This window comes from Odocoileus virginianus, chromosome 31, assembly GCF_023699985.2.
Source record: "Odocoileus virginianus isolate 20LAN1187 ecotype Illinois chromosome 31, Ovbor_1.2, whole genome shotgun sequence".
Taxonomy (NCBI): domain Eukaryota; kingdom Metazoa; phylum Chordata; class Mammalia; order Artiodactyla; family Cervidae; genus Odocoileus; species Odocoileus virginianus.
In genome coordinates, this window is record NC_069704.1 from 40,665,434 (window position 1) to 40,683,711 (window position 18,278).

Below are 18,278 nucleotides of genomic sequence, written 5' to 3' on the forward strand. Positions count from 1 at the left end.
TGTTATTCTAACATCTTGATCATACAAGGTATCAATTTTAAATTGGTACTTGGAAAAAGAAAATCACAATCAACTAGAATTATAATTTAAAATCCAATTAAGCACCACTTAAAAGTTTCTGTAGAGAACAATGAAAACGGAAAACACTTCTGAAAACTTTAAGAAAAACACTTCTGAACCATCAAGGAATGCATGCAAGTAGCAGGGTGTCACCAGTTAGGATAACTGATGGTCCCTCTGTCTTACTTCTCTTACCTTTTTCCCCAACAAAAGGCAAAGACCACGTGAAAACATCCATGAAGTTTGGAAGCCAGTAAGGATGTGGAGAACAGTTAAACTGCCTGATATTCATGACGTTGTTTTCATATTTTAACACAGCAGCTAAAAAGGAAAAAGAAGAAAAATATCTGGCACAGAGGAACAGGACATGGTAAATGGTATACTGTATACAGCTGTGTACCTACTACCCAGATTTCAGGAACTGACTTTCCATTTATAAATTCAGGACACATGGAAAATCTCACAGCATGTTGTACAGTTCATTCTTTTAAGAATTATCCCAAGGAACAAAGTTACCTGAAGAGCTCATATAATAAAAGTACAAAAGAAACTTAAGCTCTGAGACTTCAAAGGTCTTGCATGGTAACTATCTATAGAAATCTCAGATTCCACATGAGAAAAATTTCATCATGATTTCCGTTTATAGGCCAAATGGTTACAATTACAATTTTCCTTTGATGGCAAACATTTCTCATTAAATGAACACAGCCTGTTTTCCTAGTCATTAGCCAGGGCCAAAGATTTTATAAACTCTCTAGGAGTTTATAACAGAGCAGTTATTAATTCATAGTGGGGAATGCAAATAGATGGTAAACTTGGAGCAATTTAACAAGGTTCCAAGTAGATTAAATCACTTCTGCACACAATATGTGAATAATACAATATGTGAATAAAAATTGTCCATCTCTCCTATACACAGTCAGTATACTGCTCACACTTTAAATGTTTAATATTAACCGGTTCATATACATATATTGCACACACACATACTTTGGTACCAAATTGATTCTCTTTATACTTAAAATTTAAAAAAAAATCCATTCCCTTAGTTTGCATCACCAGCAATGCAATGTGGTTTGCATTATTCTCTTAAATTATTCTTAATGTGATCATAAATAGAATAGGGTAAAATAGTTCTCTAGAAATGACAGGTATAGGTCATCTCCTGATCCCTGTCTCTTTGCTTATTATAGATACCCTAGTATTCTCAAATTTTTAAGTCACTGAATATTTAAAGTGTTTACCATAGATTATTAAATAAATATATGAAAACAGGATTTTCAGCTTTTAAGAAGCTTCTAATACTGGTTGCAATGTACATGTCCCATTATTTTCATGTATATGTATTTTATTTAAGTTAGACGAATATATAAATATTCAACAATTCCCTCAATCTACACAAGAAAAAGAGATGGAAGGTGGACACAAAAATAGAAAGAGATCTTTAAAAATCATGACTTAAGGGTCTTTCATGTAACCAGTAGAACTACTGATAAAAAATGTCTGTTCGTACCAATAAGTCTAAAGAATATACAAGAAAGAAAAGTGATAGGAAAAGAAGGAGGAAAGAGGGACAGAGTCATCTTTTTCAAGAGGAATAATGAAGCATCACCAGAGATTATTTTAGATGCCACATTTTCTTCCTTCCCGATCCCCCCTAAAAAGATTAAGAAATGACCAAGGAAAACAAGATTGTCACAAGGTAAAGGATGTTACCAATTAAGTCAAGGCCGACAAAAAACTCAGAATCAACTGTGACTCTAAAATAGTTTACTGATGGAATGATCAAAACAAGACCAGATTAGAATGAGGCAAAGAACAAACTGGCAGTTAGTTAAGCTAGTAAAGTGATTGCTGATTTAGATGACATGTTTTAGCTTAGCACACTGATAAATCCACCGGCCAATCAATAGACACTTTAATAGTAAGGTTAATGAAGGGAGTAAGAAGGGAGTCTTCATCACAGATATGAGGGTGAGGGACAGACTGTCCTTGAGGAAGTCTGACAACATGAGTGGCACATACAATTCATAAGGGAGGAAACAAAAACAAAACTAAGTTTCTACTAGGAAAAGGGAAATAAGAAAGAATGGACTTAGGGAGAAGCAGAGTACTGAGGATAGCCAAGACTCAGAATAGAATGATGAGAAGGAAAGCAAAAATAGAAGACTGGAAGAGAATTTAAGTCAAAGAAATGCCTTTTAATAATGGACAGCATGTCACTAAGGACATCCAGAGATAACTGATCCAAATCAGGCTGAAATGAGACGTGCCATTTCAGAGTTGACTTTGAAATAGAGGAAATAAGTATACCATGGACCTCTTTTACACTTCTCTCCCCGACTGCATATACAAGATATGACTATAAAGTAATGAGACTTAAGAAACCATCAACAACAAACACACCAGACCTTATATATCAGATGAGTGTGGTCCGTTGATGTAATCACACCAGGCACAGTAACAGTAGGATGTTATAGCAGTGTAGCAATTTATAGTCTGACCAATGCTTTTAATATTCATTTTGATTACTCCAACTTATCTTCAACAAGCCTATGTAACAGTCATGTAACATCAACTGAGGCTCAGAGAAGTTCAGTATCTTGTTAATTGTGAATTTAAAAGTGAAACAGGACTAGACTAGGATTTTTGCCTCCTAGCTCTCAATGTTCTTATCAATGTACCCTGCTGCCTTACCGTGTGTTTAATCCAAAGATGCTGCCATTACTCAAAATGTTTTTGGAACTCTTCTTTTGGAATTACCTCCAGAGCCATTTTATAAGCAACACAAGGAAAACCAGTCTCATTACCTTATAATCATACCTTGTTCCTGACCCCAAATGGTATCGTCTAGCTTGATCACTCACCTGAGTCCTCAGTCTTGACTCCGAATGACTTTTGGCTGTTCCAAAAATCAAATCCACCCTCAAAGGACGAAGATTTCCCATCATTGAGGATAATCAAAAGAATGTGTCGCAGACTCTGAAGGCAATGCCAAAAGAGGAGTTCCAAAAATGTTTTGAACAATGGCAGCATTGTTGGAATAAGGGTATAAGCTCCCAAGGTAACTACTTTGAAGGGACCATACTCACTTGGATATATTTGTTCTGGCATGTTTGTTTAAAAGTTCTATTTTTTTTTTTAAAGTTCTATTATTTTATAGTCATACTTTCTATCAACAACAAAACAGTTACAGAGGCATGTTACAGAAGAGGCTTTTAGGTAGAAGATTGTCCTGATACAAACTGATCAACTAGGGATCATAAAAGTTAAATTTTTTAAAAAAATGACTAAGACTACAAGAAAGTCTTAAAAGTAGAATTTCTGGATCAAAAGGCAAGTGTATATCCAAATCTCTTTTTTTTTATATGGGAAACTGAGGTTAAGAAAGCTATGTGACTTCCTAAAGTCACACTATTAGTTTTGAGCAGGGCTTGGACTAAATGAAGATTTTTCTGACTTTGGGTACAGTATTCATTCTAATTGTATCATTTTTCAAGAGCAAAAACAGCTTAATAATAGACATTAAAACACTAAATAGCGACATTTTATTGAGGGACAGTTATAAATAAATTAGATTCACCAAAACCAATAATTTATGCTGTTTTAACTTCAACCTGAAGTAATTTATTTCTTCTTATTTTGATTCAATGGTGCAAGTCAAACCTACTGTAATCATTACTTATAATCACAGAGTCCCCAAATCCTTAGGGGATGAAAATTAAACAGAAGCCTAAATTCTAAGTTTCTTGGCCTTTGTTTCAATTAAGACTTCTTTTTTTCTTATTTAAAATTTATAAATATATTCAAAAATTACCTATGCACATAACATAGGATTAAACTAGAGTTCACATTTACTCACAAATTCAAACTCAAGTATCGCTGGTCCCCTTTACCTTTGTTGTTATAGACATCGAGGTAATTGGGTGCAGAGAAAATCGTAATGAGCGATGGAAAGCCCGTCGTTTGGCTCTTCCTATACATTCGGTACCTGGAAGAGAGATGGCAGCCGTCTGTCTTCATATTAAAAGAAGGAACTCTGCGGTGCTGCTGGGTTCAGAGTTTTGTTTCGCTTATTATTGCTGTTGTTGTTGGCTGTGCCATGCAGCCAGTGGATCTTACTTCCCCAGCCAGGGGTCGAACCCACAGCTCCTGCAGTGGACACATGGAGTCTTAGCCACTGAACTGCCAGGGAAGTCCTGGTACAGTTTTGCTATAACTTACCCGGCATCTTGGGCTTCATGGGCTCTGATTATTGAGAGCAAATTATTGTTCTGCAGAAATTCACAAACTGCAGGGTAACTGTAAAAGAAAATTAGAAAACAGATTCAGAATGAAGACACTTGTCTTTTAATAGAAGGCAGGGGAAAAATCAAGATGAAATGAGTTGAATATGTTTTAAATTTATAGGTTTTCATTACCACCAAACTTTTAGTAACAGCTTAGCAATCATCACTCTTGGTTCTCCCATGTCACTCACACACCTCACTCCAGACCAAGAACGTACGTAACGGACACCCTGGGACAGAAGGGAGGTCCCCTACCTTCTAATTGTTTTCTTTAACACATAAAACTCAAAACAATCATAATACAACGCCAAAACTTTTCTTGGTATCTTGATATTAAAAAAGTATTAATACCACAGCAGTGCGCGTGTGCATGCACATGTGTGTGTATAGTAGGTACTAAAAACTGAATAGGTGCTTTCTGAATGGCAAATACCCAATAGGAAGAACCAGAGGATACAAAATTATCCCAGAATTATCCAAGGGTTACTTATTTAATTTAGGTTTAATCTTTGTTTCTTATTATGTTCAATAAGTTTTAAAACAGGTTGCACATTCATTCACCTGGTATAAAATGGAAAGATACAAAAAGTTCTACAGTGAAATGTCTCCCTCTAGCCTACCTCTATCTTCCAGTTACCTTGGAATCATCCAATGTCCATGATTTCTTTGAGAGCCCTTCAGAGATACTTTACTCAATTTCAAGCAATTATCACACACACATGCATAGCCCCCTTTAAGAAATGTTATCAGATGGTACACATAGCTTTTTCGTAGGTCTTCTTTTTTTTTACTTTATACTAGTGATTATTCCAATCAGCATATAGAGGATTTGTTTTCTTTTTTTCATTTTTAAAAAACAGACTCATTGCATTGTCTGGTATATTCCTTTGTCGGGATGTACAACCATCTATTTAACTAGTCTTCTATTGAATGTTTAGGTTGTTTAAAATCCTTCAGCATAAACAATGCAGGAAGGAAAACCTTGTACATGCATTTCACACATTTTCAAGTACAGTGGATCCCCATCACTTGCAGCAGCTGCGTTCTACATACAGTTGCTACAGAACGGAATGACAGAACTCTGTCACTGCTCCGAGGGGGGATACACGGCCGGGTCCAGTGGGGCTCTGCTCACACATTTTCATAAACCAATCAACACACAGCCTTGTTCTATATGTGTTTCTGTGCAAAGACCCTGATTGAAGATACAGTGTTGACTCATGAACATGGGACTCATGGCCAACAGGGCCATACTTATTTCTGAATGAAACTTATCTAACACACCACAGCCTTCTGGCACATAAGAACACTAGATAGCACTTCAGTACTATGCTTGGGGGTGATTTTAAACAGCAAAACATCAACAAAAACGTGGGAAATGTTTCACTAAATAGAGCACAGAAAAAATACTTGCTTACAGGGTGAGAGCTGAAACAAGAAGGCAGAGCAACTGTGCCTTCAACCTCAGTGGGAACGTGCAACGGGTGACCCACATTTTCCATTGCTCTGTACACAAAAATGTCTGTGAGTGACTGGGACTGCTGTGAGTACTGACTCTGGGGTTACAAATAAAAACAAGCAGGCAGATTTGCAAAGCAGAATTCGTGAATAATGAGGATCCAAGATCATGAATGATAATAGCCACAGGATTACATTTTAGAAGTAGAAATTCTGGAATAAAGGCCAAGGCCACTTATAATTGAGAAATATTGGCAAGCTAACGGTCACAGAAACTGTACCAATTTATATTCTCCTAAAGATAAAAAGCTTTATGCTCTTTATTTTAAGCAATGTAAAGAGAAGTAAAATTTAAATGATTCCATCATATTAGTCACTGCCAAAGGTGGCAGAATAGAATGAAAAAGTTACTTAGAAGAATGTTAAAACTATGGGAAAACTGAGGGGTTTTTTTGTGTGTAGATTTCATTTAATGAATGCATTATCTTAAGCAACTATCAGAGATTTTTAGAGTACTAAATACAGATATGATTTATTGGAATAAAATATTGGGATTTTTTTAAAAGTAGGCTTCAAACTTCCCTGAACCTCCCTAGTTTGGAGTGGCAAAGCACAATAAAAGCTCACATAGGAGATTTAAGACAACAATCAACTTCCAGGAAATGTCCTGGGCTTAGTTCACAATGTCCTGTTCTTTTTTTATCTTTGCCAATACCAGCAGTTCCAAAAGCTAGAGAGCTTTTAAAAAAATAACAGGATTCCCTTGTCTCAGGCTTACTGAACCAGAATCTCTGAAAGAAGAACCAAGAAATCTTTATTTTTCAAGAAGTCAATAGTGGATGTTTGGGAACAAATAATCCAGATCACGTAGAGTCAGACAACAACACTTGAGCACTACAAGATGTTGTGTTCAATTGTGTTTGGTATATCACACTTATTAGGGCATAACACCTAATAAAGTATAGAAAACAAGCAAAGGAAGAAAAGCATTTTCTTCCTTTTATTAATCAAAAAATTAAGTAGAAGTCCCTGAATGACACAGATTCAAGGTACCAAATATGCAGTTAAAAATATTTTGATAAAGTATATTACAACTTCCTCTTCTCATTTTCTGAGGATTCAGTTTAGTTCAGTTGCTCAGTCTGTGCAACCTTTTGTGACCCCATGGACTGCAGCACGCCAAGCTGCCCTGTCCCTCACCAACCCCCAGAGCCTGCTCAAACTCTTGTTCATCAAGTCGGTGATGACATTCAACCATCTCATCCTCTGTCGTCCCCTTCTCCTCCTGCCTTCAATCTTTCCCAGCATCAGGGGTTTTTCCAATGAGTCAGTTCTTCGAATTAGGTGGCCAAAGTATTGGAGCTTCAGCTTCAGTATCAGTCCTTCCAATGAATATTCAGGACTGATTTCCTTTAGAATTGACTGGTTTGATCTCCTTGCAGTCCAAGGGACTCTCAAGAGTCTTCTCCAACACCATAGTTCAAAAGCATCAATTCTTCAGTGCTCAGCTTTCTTTATAGTCCAACTCTCACATCCATACATGACTACTGGAAAAATCATAGCTTTGACTACATGGACCTTTGTTGGCAAAGTAATGTCTCTGCTTTTTAATATGCTGTCTAGGTTTATCATAGCTTTTCTTCCAAAAAGCAAGTGTCTTTTAATTTCATGGCTGCAGTCACCATCTGCAGTGATTTTGGAGCCCAAGAAAATAAAGTCTCTCACTGTTTCCATTATTTCCCCATCTAATCTTAACTGAGGATTAGCTTACCTGTAAAAATAAGAGCACCCTCGGACAGTGTTGTGGGTATAGTGTTCCAAGGTCTTTTCACTGCCATAATCCTCGGAGGGATCAGACCAAAGCAGGTCACACACTGGCCCAAAGGCTGGAGGTTCTTTAAACCTGTCTAACTAGAAGACACGCAAAAGCCAAAAGAAGAGAAATCATGAGAGCAAAAGAGCTTTTGGAAACTGCATGTGCATATTCAGACGCTTCTGTCATGTCCGACTCTTTATGACCCCATGGACTGTAACCCGCCAGGTTCTTCTGTCCATGGGATTTCCCAGCAAGAATACTGGAGTGGGTTGCCATGCCCTCCATCTGGGGATCTTCCCGACCCAGGGACTGAACCCACGTCTCTTTAGTTTCCTGCACTGCAGATGCATTCTTTACTGCTTAGTCGCCGGGGAAGCCCTGGTAGAGGTCAAAAAAAGACCCTTCCAATCATAGACTGTATTAGGAGAGTGGGCAATAACCCCTGAAGAATTTTCCTTTAGGATGAAAATGAACATTTAAAAATTTAGATGCATAGTTTTTAACAGTTTTGGTAATAAATTTTAATTAATATCTATATCCCTATGGTAGAAAAGGATCTCCTTACATCCTCATCTTAAAAGTGGTGCTCATTTAATTTGAATTTGAAGTCCATCACTATAGAAACATACTATTTATGAGAAAGACTCTGTAAAGTTTATTTCAATTGCCTAGGTAAGTCCAGGTTACCATGAGAGCAGCAAGGGTTTTTCAGTGGCTGTTCATTGTTTATCTCATTCCAATGGAGATTTATTTTAAAGAATGCTAGTTCTGGGGGGGGGGGGGCGGAGGTTTGCAAAAGGTTTCATCCTTTCCATTCTCTGCAGTGGAGGCATTTCAAAGTTATTAACTGAAGCCTCTAGTCACTGGGGCTTTAGTTAAAAAGCGAAAACAAAGAAACAAAAGAAACCACACCCCCCAAGTAACTAGGAGAGCTGAATGCCAAGAAAAGGACTCCTACTGAATGAAAGGGGAGCTTTTTATTAACACAATTGATTTAGAATTGTAAAATTTGAGACTCACTATGTAAAACAGTGAAAGTGAAAGTCGCTCAGGGTGTCCAACTCTTTGTGACCCCATGGACTATATATAGTTCATGGAATTCTCCAGGCCAGAATACTAGAGTGGGTAGCCTTTCCCTTTTCCAGGGATCTTCCCAACCCAGGGACTGAATACCAGGTCTCCCACATTGCAGGCAGATTCTTTACCAGCTGAGCTATCAAGAAAGCCCGAGAATACTGGAGTGGGTACCCTGTCCCTTCTCCAGCAGATCTTCCTGACCAAGGAATTGAACTGGGGTCTCCTGCATAGCAGGCGGATTCTTTACCAGCTGTTTATTTAATAACAAGGCAGCAGAAAAGGCTGTGCATTATTACTACCCTCTTACCCTGAAAATAGTAACTTTAAGTCAGAGAAAATAGTTCTCCAAACAGAAAATTTTTTAGTTTCCGTACCTGTGTAAGAGAGGTAAGAGAATACCTCACTTCATGATTCAGTCTTGGAAGTTTGCGTGACTCTAAAAATTTGTCTGTTTCTTTTAGGTTGCCCTATTTGTTGGTATATAGCTATTCATAATATTCTGTCATGGGGCTTCCCTGCGGTTCAGCGATAAAGAATCTTCCTGCCGATGCAGGAGATGCAGGTTTGCTCCCTGGGTTGGGAAGATTCCCTGGTGGAGAAAATGGCAACACACTCCAGTATTCTTGACTGGCAAATCCCATGGACAGAGGAGCCTAGCGGGCTACAGTCCACAGGGTTGCAGAGAGTCAGACATGACTTGGCCACTAAACAAGAGAATACAAAGGCAGAGGAGAGAAGACGATGATGCAGGACAATATAATTGAAAAAAGACTGACCGCCTTTTTTCAATCGTGAAGATACACAATCCCTGAAAATCATGATTACCAACTAAGGCAAGTATAGCAATTAAACTCTATCATCTAAAAAGTCAAAGTCAATGAATTTCACAGCTGAAGAGTCCTCAGCCCATCCATTTCAACTTCCTCATTTTACAGAGAAGAAAATCTAAGAGGTTAAGTGATTTGCTATGGGTTACACAATTAATGGGGGCTTCCCTGGAGGCTCAGATGGTAAAGAATCTGCCTGAGATGTAGGTAAACCAGGTTCAATCCATGGGTCAGGAAGATCCCCTGGAGTAGGGAATGGCAACCCACTCCAGTATTCTTGCCTGGAGAATTCCATGAACAGAGAAACCTGTCGAGCTACAGTCCATTGGGTCACAGTCAGACACAACTGAGTGACTAACACTTTCACTTCCTATCACATAATTAATGGCAGAACAGGGATCAGAACCCTGGTTTTCTTCCTTCCTTCAGTTTGGTCACTCAGTCATGTCTGACTCTTTGTGACCGCATGGACTGCAAACGCACGTCCATCGAGTCTGTGATGCCATCCAACAATCTTATCTTCTGTCATCCCTTCTTTCCTTATTGCAATATAATTTAAAGTTTCAGGACTATACTCAAAATATGTTTCTAGTTTGTAAAAGCCAGATTTTGTTAAAAATTAGACATTTATTGGAAGATATACAGGAAAGATGTTAACAGAAGCTATTGCCCAATAAAAGATCACTGGTGATTTGTTTTTCTTACTTTTATTTATCCATATTTAAATTTTTCAGCAATAAAGACATATTAGTTAATTGCAATAAAAAACAAAATTAAAAGCATATTTACTCCAAGAGACTAATGAATGCTTACTTACTTTCCGAATGTCATCTAAACAAGTAATTTCAGGTGACATTCCTCCATGTACACAGAGAAACTGCTGGTTTAAGAGGGCAGCAAGAGGAAGACAGTCAAATGTTTCCATACATGCATCGTACACCTGTTCAGAGTATTTGATTCGACCTATTAAAGGGAAAACAAAGGAGGAGAAACAGAATTTATCATACCTGACAAAGGATACAGGCCCAATGATTATAAAGCTACTCCAAAGCCATTCAATGCAGGCAAATTCAAAAACAATCATCTTTGTAAAGATATTTCTGAAAAGTTGTGGATAAAGGGTAGACAAAATCTCCATGTTTTTCTAAAGACAAGTGTGACCTTGGATTAAGTTTCTAGTTCTGTTGCCCTGGAAACCTGATAAAGTGAATGCAATCACCTGTGTCATTAGGCAATGATGTTTATGGTGAAAACTACCTCATCACCTCAGTGCTCAGTTGCTAAGTCATGTCTGACTCTTTCTGACCCCATGGTCTACACCTGCCAGGCTCTTCTGTCCACGGGATTTCCCGGCAAGAATACTGGAGTCGGCTGCCATTTCTTTCTCCAGGGGATCCTCCAGACCCAGGGATCAAACCCACGTTTCCCGCATTGGCAGGTGGGTTCTTTACCACGGCAGCACCTGAGAAACCCTCCCAATTACCTGGTGGAAGTTACAGCTTTGGGCAGCTCTGAGCACGGGGACTCGTGAGGTATGTCCCTGGTGGGACCCTGAAAGCTACGCCAATAAAGCTCTGACAAGTGATACTGGCACCTGGGATGCGCGAGGTTTCTAAGGCAGGTGGTTCCCTCATCTGTCCAGTGTGGATACTGTTTCCTCGCACCTGAGCTGTGACTAGGAGTAGACTGGGGAAAGGGAAGGCAAAAGGCAAGAAACCTCTGGACTGAGGCGTGGACTCTGCATCCCAAGAGGACTCCTCCGTGAAAATGGATACCTGGCGCTGCCTCCTGGGTTGTGCTCTTTAGGATGGATGCCAAGCACCCATGGCCCATGGTCGCTCGTGAGTCTGAGTATTTTGTTGGTTCTAAAAAGCCTTCCTGGTGGTGTTGAAAATATATAAATAGAAACTGAAATTTTAGGAGTCATCAATAAAATGTCAATAATATTTCTGCTCAGGATTTTTAAGGTCTTTAAGCAAATTATGTCCTATGCTCTTTTAGGTAAAAACGTTCATCTTAGTGAACTGTATTTTAATGTGGTGGTTGTTTTTGAGGCTACAGAACAGCAACAAAAATACTCCAGTGGGCTGAGAGTTATCTAGTCATGATGTATAATAGTTGAGGTCATGAAAGAACAGGTAATAGTTGAGAAGTTGGAAGAGGACTTCCCTGGTGGCTCAGATGGTAAAGAATCCTCCTGCAATGCAGAAGACGCAGGTTCAGTCCCTGGGTCGAGAAGATCCCCTGGAGAAGGAAATAGTAACCCACTCCAGTATTCTTGCCTGGAGAATTCCCTGGACAGAGGAGCCTGGTGGGCTACAGTCCATGGGCTTGCAAAGAGTTGGACATGACTGAGCAACTAAACAATAACAAGCTGGAAGATGGCTTTAGTTTAAAGAGAGAGGGAACATCTTTTTCTTTGGCCTTGGATTCAAAAACCCAATATTCTAGGAGGTGCACACTGGTAGACACGGCCAGAAGTCGTACAGGCAGGCAGCCTACAGAACTGTGAGGTCCTCCTCTTCCACGATTTCATGAAGATGACAGAAAGCCTACAAGGGCCCAGACAGCGATGCTACAGCGAGTGAGTCAGACTGTCCAGTTTAATGATTTCTGGGTTTACTGCCTTCCTCTCATCTCCATGCTTTTAAAAGTGTCAGAGTTCAAGTATCACAGCCTGGTCCTGGCAAGGCTTTGGGGAATAAAATGAAGGGTGATGGGTCCAGATGTGGGTCAGAGTGCAATTCCTGGATAGCAGGAACGACTGGGCAGAGATTCCTGAAGGGAAGGTGTAAACCAGTGGACCACTCTTCATCCCCGAGGGCGGACACTGTCTCTTTACTGCCAATACTGATTAGGATTTGAGGACATTAAGGGAGTCTGTGGGTTCCTTTAGAAACTTTTAAATAATTCTGTATTACCACAAAGGCAATTAAAATCTATTTCACAATATATGCTGACTCTATTACAACATCCAAGTTAACAAGAGCCATGTCTTCTACATCTTTGTATCTGCTTGCAATTACATCCTTCTATTCTCCTTTGCATCTGAATACTACTACACCTTTGGCTATTTCACAAGTAGACCCAGTAATATCCATAAAAAGTTCTGAAGGGAAAAAAGGCAAGGGGAAAAAAAAAGCCTTTCATTTGTGCCCAGTGATTTACTTTTTCTCTTGTAAATCCATGGAGCCAGAGTTCCCCTTGTTGCCAACCATCAATAAGCAAGTCCTTTCTAAGAGCCCTGGGGTGCGTGCAGGCAGGACTTTAATGCTTATTAGTTCATGCTCCAAACACCATTTTACACCGATTAACTGCCTTTCAACCCTAAGAATGACTCAGAACAATTCCTTAGCCTATTTCCAGAAGAATGCCAAGTCTGAAGAAAGAAGTACAGTGTCTTAACCCATTTTGTAAATTGAAAGAGGAAGTCACAGAATCAAACTAAGCACACAACCAAAATATGAGTTACAGAATGTTATCATTTTTATGTTCTCAAAGTTTTGAGTAGATACATAAACACCAATTCTTCTTTTCTGAGGGGTTAGACTGCAGATGACTTAGTTTAACTGCATTTTCTATGATGGATATATAATTTCTGTATAGTAATAGTTATTATTATATTATCTTTATTATTAAAATTTGTTGAAGGGTCACAATGTTCCTGTGCCATCCTAAACACAGTGGAGTGGAGTCTGGAACCTGACTGCCTGGACTTGAACTTCAGCCCCACCACTTACAAGCAATAGTACTTTGGACAAATTCCTTAACTCTGTCTTCATTTTCTCATCTATAACATGGACCTAATAATAATGCCCACCTACATCACAAGGTTGCTATGAGGATCAAGTGAATTCACATATGTAAAATGCTTTGAAACATGTGTGGCACAAAGTCGGTACTATGTAAGTTTGTTTTTTTTTTAAATATTTACTTACTTATTTGGCCACACCAGGTCTTAGTTACAGCATGCAGGCTATTTGAGCTTCATTGTGGCATGCAGGATCTTTAGCTATGGCATGTAGGATCTAGTTCCCTGATTGAACCCAGGCCCCTGTGCATTGGGAGCACAGAGTCTCAGACCCTGAACCACCAGGAAAGTCCCAGTAAGTGTTAACCAATAAAATTACCTTATCTTATCCTCAGAGAAACTCTATCAAGTAGGTACTATCACTGACTTCATTAAAAAGTTCAGGAAACTGGGCTCACTTGTCCAAAGCTGCAACTAGTAAGTAAGGGAACTAGAACTTGAACCTGTTCATGCTCTTAACATGATGCCATACTCCTCCCAGTCTTTATTTTTTAAGTTAAATATTTAGTAGGAGAATCTAAAGAGACAAATATATAGTTACTGAAGGTTAAACCAGCTGACTTGAGTGTTTTATATTCATGATAAATTGTAAGGAACGTCCCATAATGAAGCAAACGTGCACCCCGGTCACAGGATCACACTGATAACAAGTTCTAACCAGCATCAATAACAGAACATGAACAAAACAAAATTCTCACCAATGTTCTTTCAAAGCAATTTTGAGAGTCAACACTATTTGCAAAAAACCATGAATTGCTCTAAACAGTGGTTATATATATTTAATTTTTATTTGCTTTCAGTTTTTTTTAAAAAGGTAATAGGTTAAAAAAAAAGTTTCAAAATTAGTGTCTCTTGTCCCTCCTTTAGGCAACTAGTTTTCTGGGTGTCTTTGTAAGATATTTGATGCACATACACACAAATATGTGTATTTCCCTTTCACAATAGCCTTTTGTTTTTTACATAAATGTAGCATATCTACTTCGGAGAAGGCAATGGCAACCCACTCCAGTACTCTTGCCTGGAAAATCCCATGGACGGAGGAGCCTGGTGGGCTGCAGTCCATGGGGTCGCAGAGAGTCGGACACAGCTGAGCGACTTCCCTTTCACTTTTCACTTTCATGCATTGGAGAAGGAAATGGCAACCCACTCCAGTGTTCTTGCCTGGAGAATCCCAGGGACGGGGGAGCCTGGAGGGCTGCCGTCTATGGGGTCGCAGAGTCAGACATGACTGAAGCGACTTAGCAGCAGCAGCATATCTACACTGTTTTCACTTGCTTTTTGGACCTTTTTTTTCTGGTTGTAACGTGTAGCATGTTGTATCTTAGTTCTCTGACCAGGGATGGAACTCAGCCTCTTGGCAGTGAAAAGCATGGAGTCCTAACCACTGGACCATCAGGGAATTCCTGCTTTTTGGAATTAAAAACATATTCTGGAGATCACACCACATCATTACATGAAGAGCTTTGTAATTTTTAAATACCTACATAATATTTCACTTTATGGATATAAAACAATCTAAGGACACCAATCTCTTGCTACTGTAAATAATGCTTATAAGTAATGAACAATGGCAAACAATATTTGTTTATTAAAAATAATCAACTTGTCATAACAATACTATTTTCATTAGCAAAATTATAGGAGTTTCTGGAACATCCTGAAATTTTAGTAATGTTTAACTATACATCAAAAAAGGGCCCCTGGAAAAAAGAAATTAATTTACTTTAGAAATGTGAACCCAGAGCTATGAGATGGAATCAAAAAACCACTAGGTTATTTGCTTTCTAAATATTATAGCAATAAAGAAATGTTTTTGCAAAGATAAATAATATGTCAAAAATTAACTGTTATACTTTGCTAATCAAATTATCTCTGAAAAACTTATCTCTGGATTTGAAAGAAACTTAAAAAATATCTGCAATATAAAGTACTTTAAAACCTGATATAATAAAAGCCTCCACCTGCCCCTTTTGGAAATATTAACAAGACTGGAGCTGCAAAATTTGGAACTAAGCATCACTTGGCAGTAATTATAAGTGCTGATTCTAAATGCCACGGTGTCTCTATAAGAAAGATCAGCTTATCAGTAAAAACACTTGTGCAAAGCAGCACACATGCTTTTTCCTTATATAGGAAAAAATTTTGAAATTGTACTTGAATTTGTGTGTTTATTCCAAGATTTATTTACATTTCAGATGCAGGGTTAGAATCAGGAGTACGTTGGTAGATGAGAGGAAAAAACGCGGTTTAACTAAAAAATTAAAGCATGTGAAAAGTAAATAAAAACCTGAGATAAGAAATTCTGTGCAAAATGACACTCAAAATGTTTCCCAAAACTATTGTTGTATCTTCTAAAAATAGCCTGAACCAAGTATACTCATCAAAAAAAGCTCTGAACAAAACAGAGGAAAAATTAAATTTACCTAAAAAACCCTGAATCTTAATTCAAAGGCATCCATACACCTCTTTCTTCATTTCTTGTATATTGCTAAATATTGGGCATTCCAGGGCCTTTGAGAATTGCTTAATATGAACTGTTTAATTTTCCCAGGTAAAGAAATAGAGACATAATGAGAACCACTCCAACATTTGGCTCAGGAAAACAATGCAAAATACTTCCAATTTTTAGATCACTTAATGAAGTGGTTCTCAAATGACAAATAGTAGATATGTGCCAAGCCTCTGTAACAGGTGTTCTTTTTTTTTTTTTTCCATTTATTTTTATTAGTTGGAGGCTAATTACTTTACATCATTACAGTAGTTTTTGTCATACATTGAAATGAATTAGCCATGGATTTACATGTATTCCCCATCCCAGTCCCCCCTCCCACCTCCCTCTCCACCCGATCCCTCTGGGTCTTCCCAGTGCACCAGGCCCGAGCACTTGTCTCATGCACCCAACCTGGGCTGGTGATCTGTTTCACCCTGGATAACATACATGCTTCAATGCTGTTCTCTTGAAACATCCCACCCTCGCCTTCTCCCAGAGTCCACAAGTCTGTTCTATACAACTGAGTCTCTTTTTCTGTTTTGCATATAGGGTTATCATTACCATCTTTCTAAAGTCCATATATATGTGTTAGTATACTGTAATGGTCTTTATCTTTCTGGCTTACTTCGCTCTGTATAATGGGCTCCAGTTTCATCCATCTCATTAGAACTGATTCAAATGAATTCTTTTTAATGGCTGAGTAATATTCCATGGTGTATATGTACCAGAGCTTCCTCATCCATTCGACTGCTGATGGGCATCTGGGTTGCTTCCATGTCCTGGCTGTTATAAACAGTGCTGCGATGAACATTGGGGTGCACGTGTCTCTTTCAGATCTGGTTTCCTTGGTGTGTATGCCCAGAAGTGGGATTGCTGGGTCATATGGCAGTTCTATTTCCAGCTTTTTAAGAAATCTCCACACTGTTTTCCATAGTGGCTGTACTAATTTGCATTCCCACCAACAGTGTAAGAGGGTTCCCTTTTCTCCACACCCTCTCCAGCATTTATTGCTTGTAGACTTTTGGATAGCAGCCATCCTGACTGGCGTATAATGGTACCTCATTGTGGTTTTGATTTGCATTTCTCTGATAATGAGTGATGTTGAGCATCTTTTCATGTGTTTTTTTGCCATCTGTATGTCTTCCTTGGAGAAATGTCTGTTTAGTTCTTTGGCCCATTTTTTGATTGGGTCATTTATTTTTCTGGAGTTGAGCTGGAGGAGTTGCTTGTATATTTTTGAGATTAATCCTTTGTCTGTTGCTTCGTTTGCTATTATTTTCTCCCAATCTGAGGACTGTCTTTTCACCTTGCTTATAGTTTCCTTTGTAACAGGTGTTCTTAACTAGCAGTGTGCTACAGAATCACCTGAGATGCTTTAAAAAGTTAAGGATTTCAGCCCCAGTTGGATAATTTGGAAGTTACCAGTTTAAAACCTTGTTATAATATTAATAGTATTACATAGCAGTGATGAAAAGCTAATTCAAGGAGTCTAGGGGAAGACAAACAATTAAAAGCACTAATCTTCCTGATCTAACTCCCCATAGGTAATCACTGTGACCAATTATTTCTGTACCTTACATATTTGTAATTTACAAAAGCGATCACACTATACATGTTCTGCAAATGGCTTTGGTCACCTAACGACATATTTGAACATCTCTCCATATCAGGACATACATATCCACCTTGATCTTACAACAGTTGCCTAGCATTCCATTTTTAAGATGTATTATCCCTTATTTAAGCAGCTCCTTACTGAATTTGCTTCCCTGGTAGCCCAGGTGGTAAAGAATCTGCCTGCAATGTAGGAGACCCAGGTTCTATCCCTGGGTGAAGAAGAATCCCCTGGAAAAGGGAAAGGCTACCCACTCCAGTATCCTTGCCTGGAGAATTCCATGGACAGAGGAGCCTGGCAGGTTACAGTCCATGGGGTTGCAGAGTTAGACATGACTGAGTGACTTAGCACACACATGCAGGAGCATGTATGAAACCTATATGGAAACACTGCACCACTTTACATAAGAACTTGATAATCTGCAGATTTTGGTATCTGTGGGAGTCCTGGAGCAAGCCCTCAGGGACATCAAGGGATGGCTGTGTGTGTGTGTGTGTGTATAGATTTAAACTATTTCAGGATAGGTTTTTATGGAGACAGAATAGAAATCTGTATCTCAAATAGTGAGCTGCTGCTGCTGCTGCTAAGTTGCTTCAGTCGTGTCCGACTCTGCGTGACCCCATAGACGGCAGCCCACCAGGCTCCCCCGTCCCTGGGATTCTCCAGGCAAGAACACTGGAGTGGGTTGCCATTGCCTTCTCCAATGCATGAGAGTGAAAAGTGAAAGTGAAGATGCCCAGTCATGTCCAACTCCTAGTGACCCCATGGACGGCAGCCCACCAGGCTCCTCTGTCCATGGGATTGTCCAGGCAAGAGTACTAGAGTGGGTTGCCA

General features: G+C 38.9%; 1 protein-coding gene across 4 annotated transcripts in view; it reads right to left on the reverse strand.

Moving 5' to 3' along the window:
- Positions 1-18,278, reverse strand: part of PPP3CC (protein phosphatase 3 catalytic subunit gamma) — an 83,022-nt gene that overhangs the window by 21,404 nt on the left and 43,340 nt on the right. For all 4 annotated transcript variants that reach the window (XM_070459686.1, XM_070459684.1, XM_070459687.1 and 1 more), the window contains exons 5-9: positions 10,345-10,490; positions 7,579-7,718; positions 4,285-4,362; positions 3,957-4,051; positions 256-381 (exon numbers count right to left, since the gene is read on the reverse strand). In XM_070459686.1, coding sequence (XP_070315787.1) covers positions 256-381; positions 3,957-4,051; positions 4,285-4,362; positions 7,579-7,718; positions 10,345-10,490 — 585 coding nt within the window. The remainder of the gene's footprint in view (positions 1-255; positions 382-3,956; positions 4,052-4,284; positions 4,363-7,578; positions 7,719-10,344; positions 10,491-18,278) is intronic.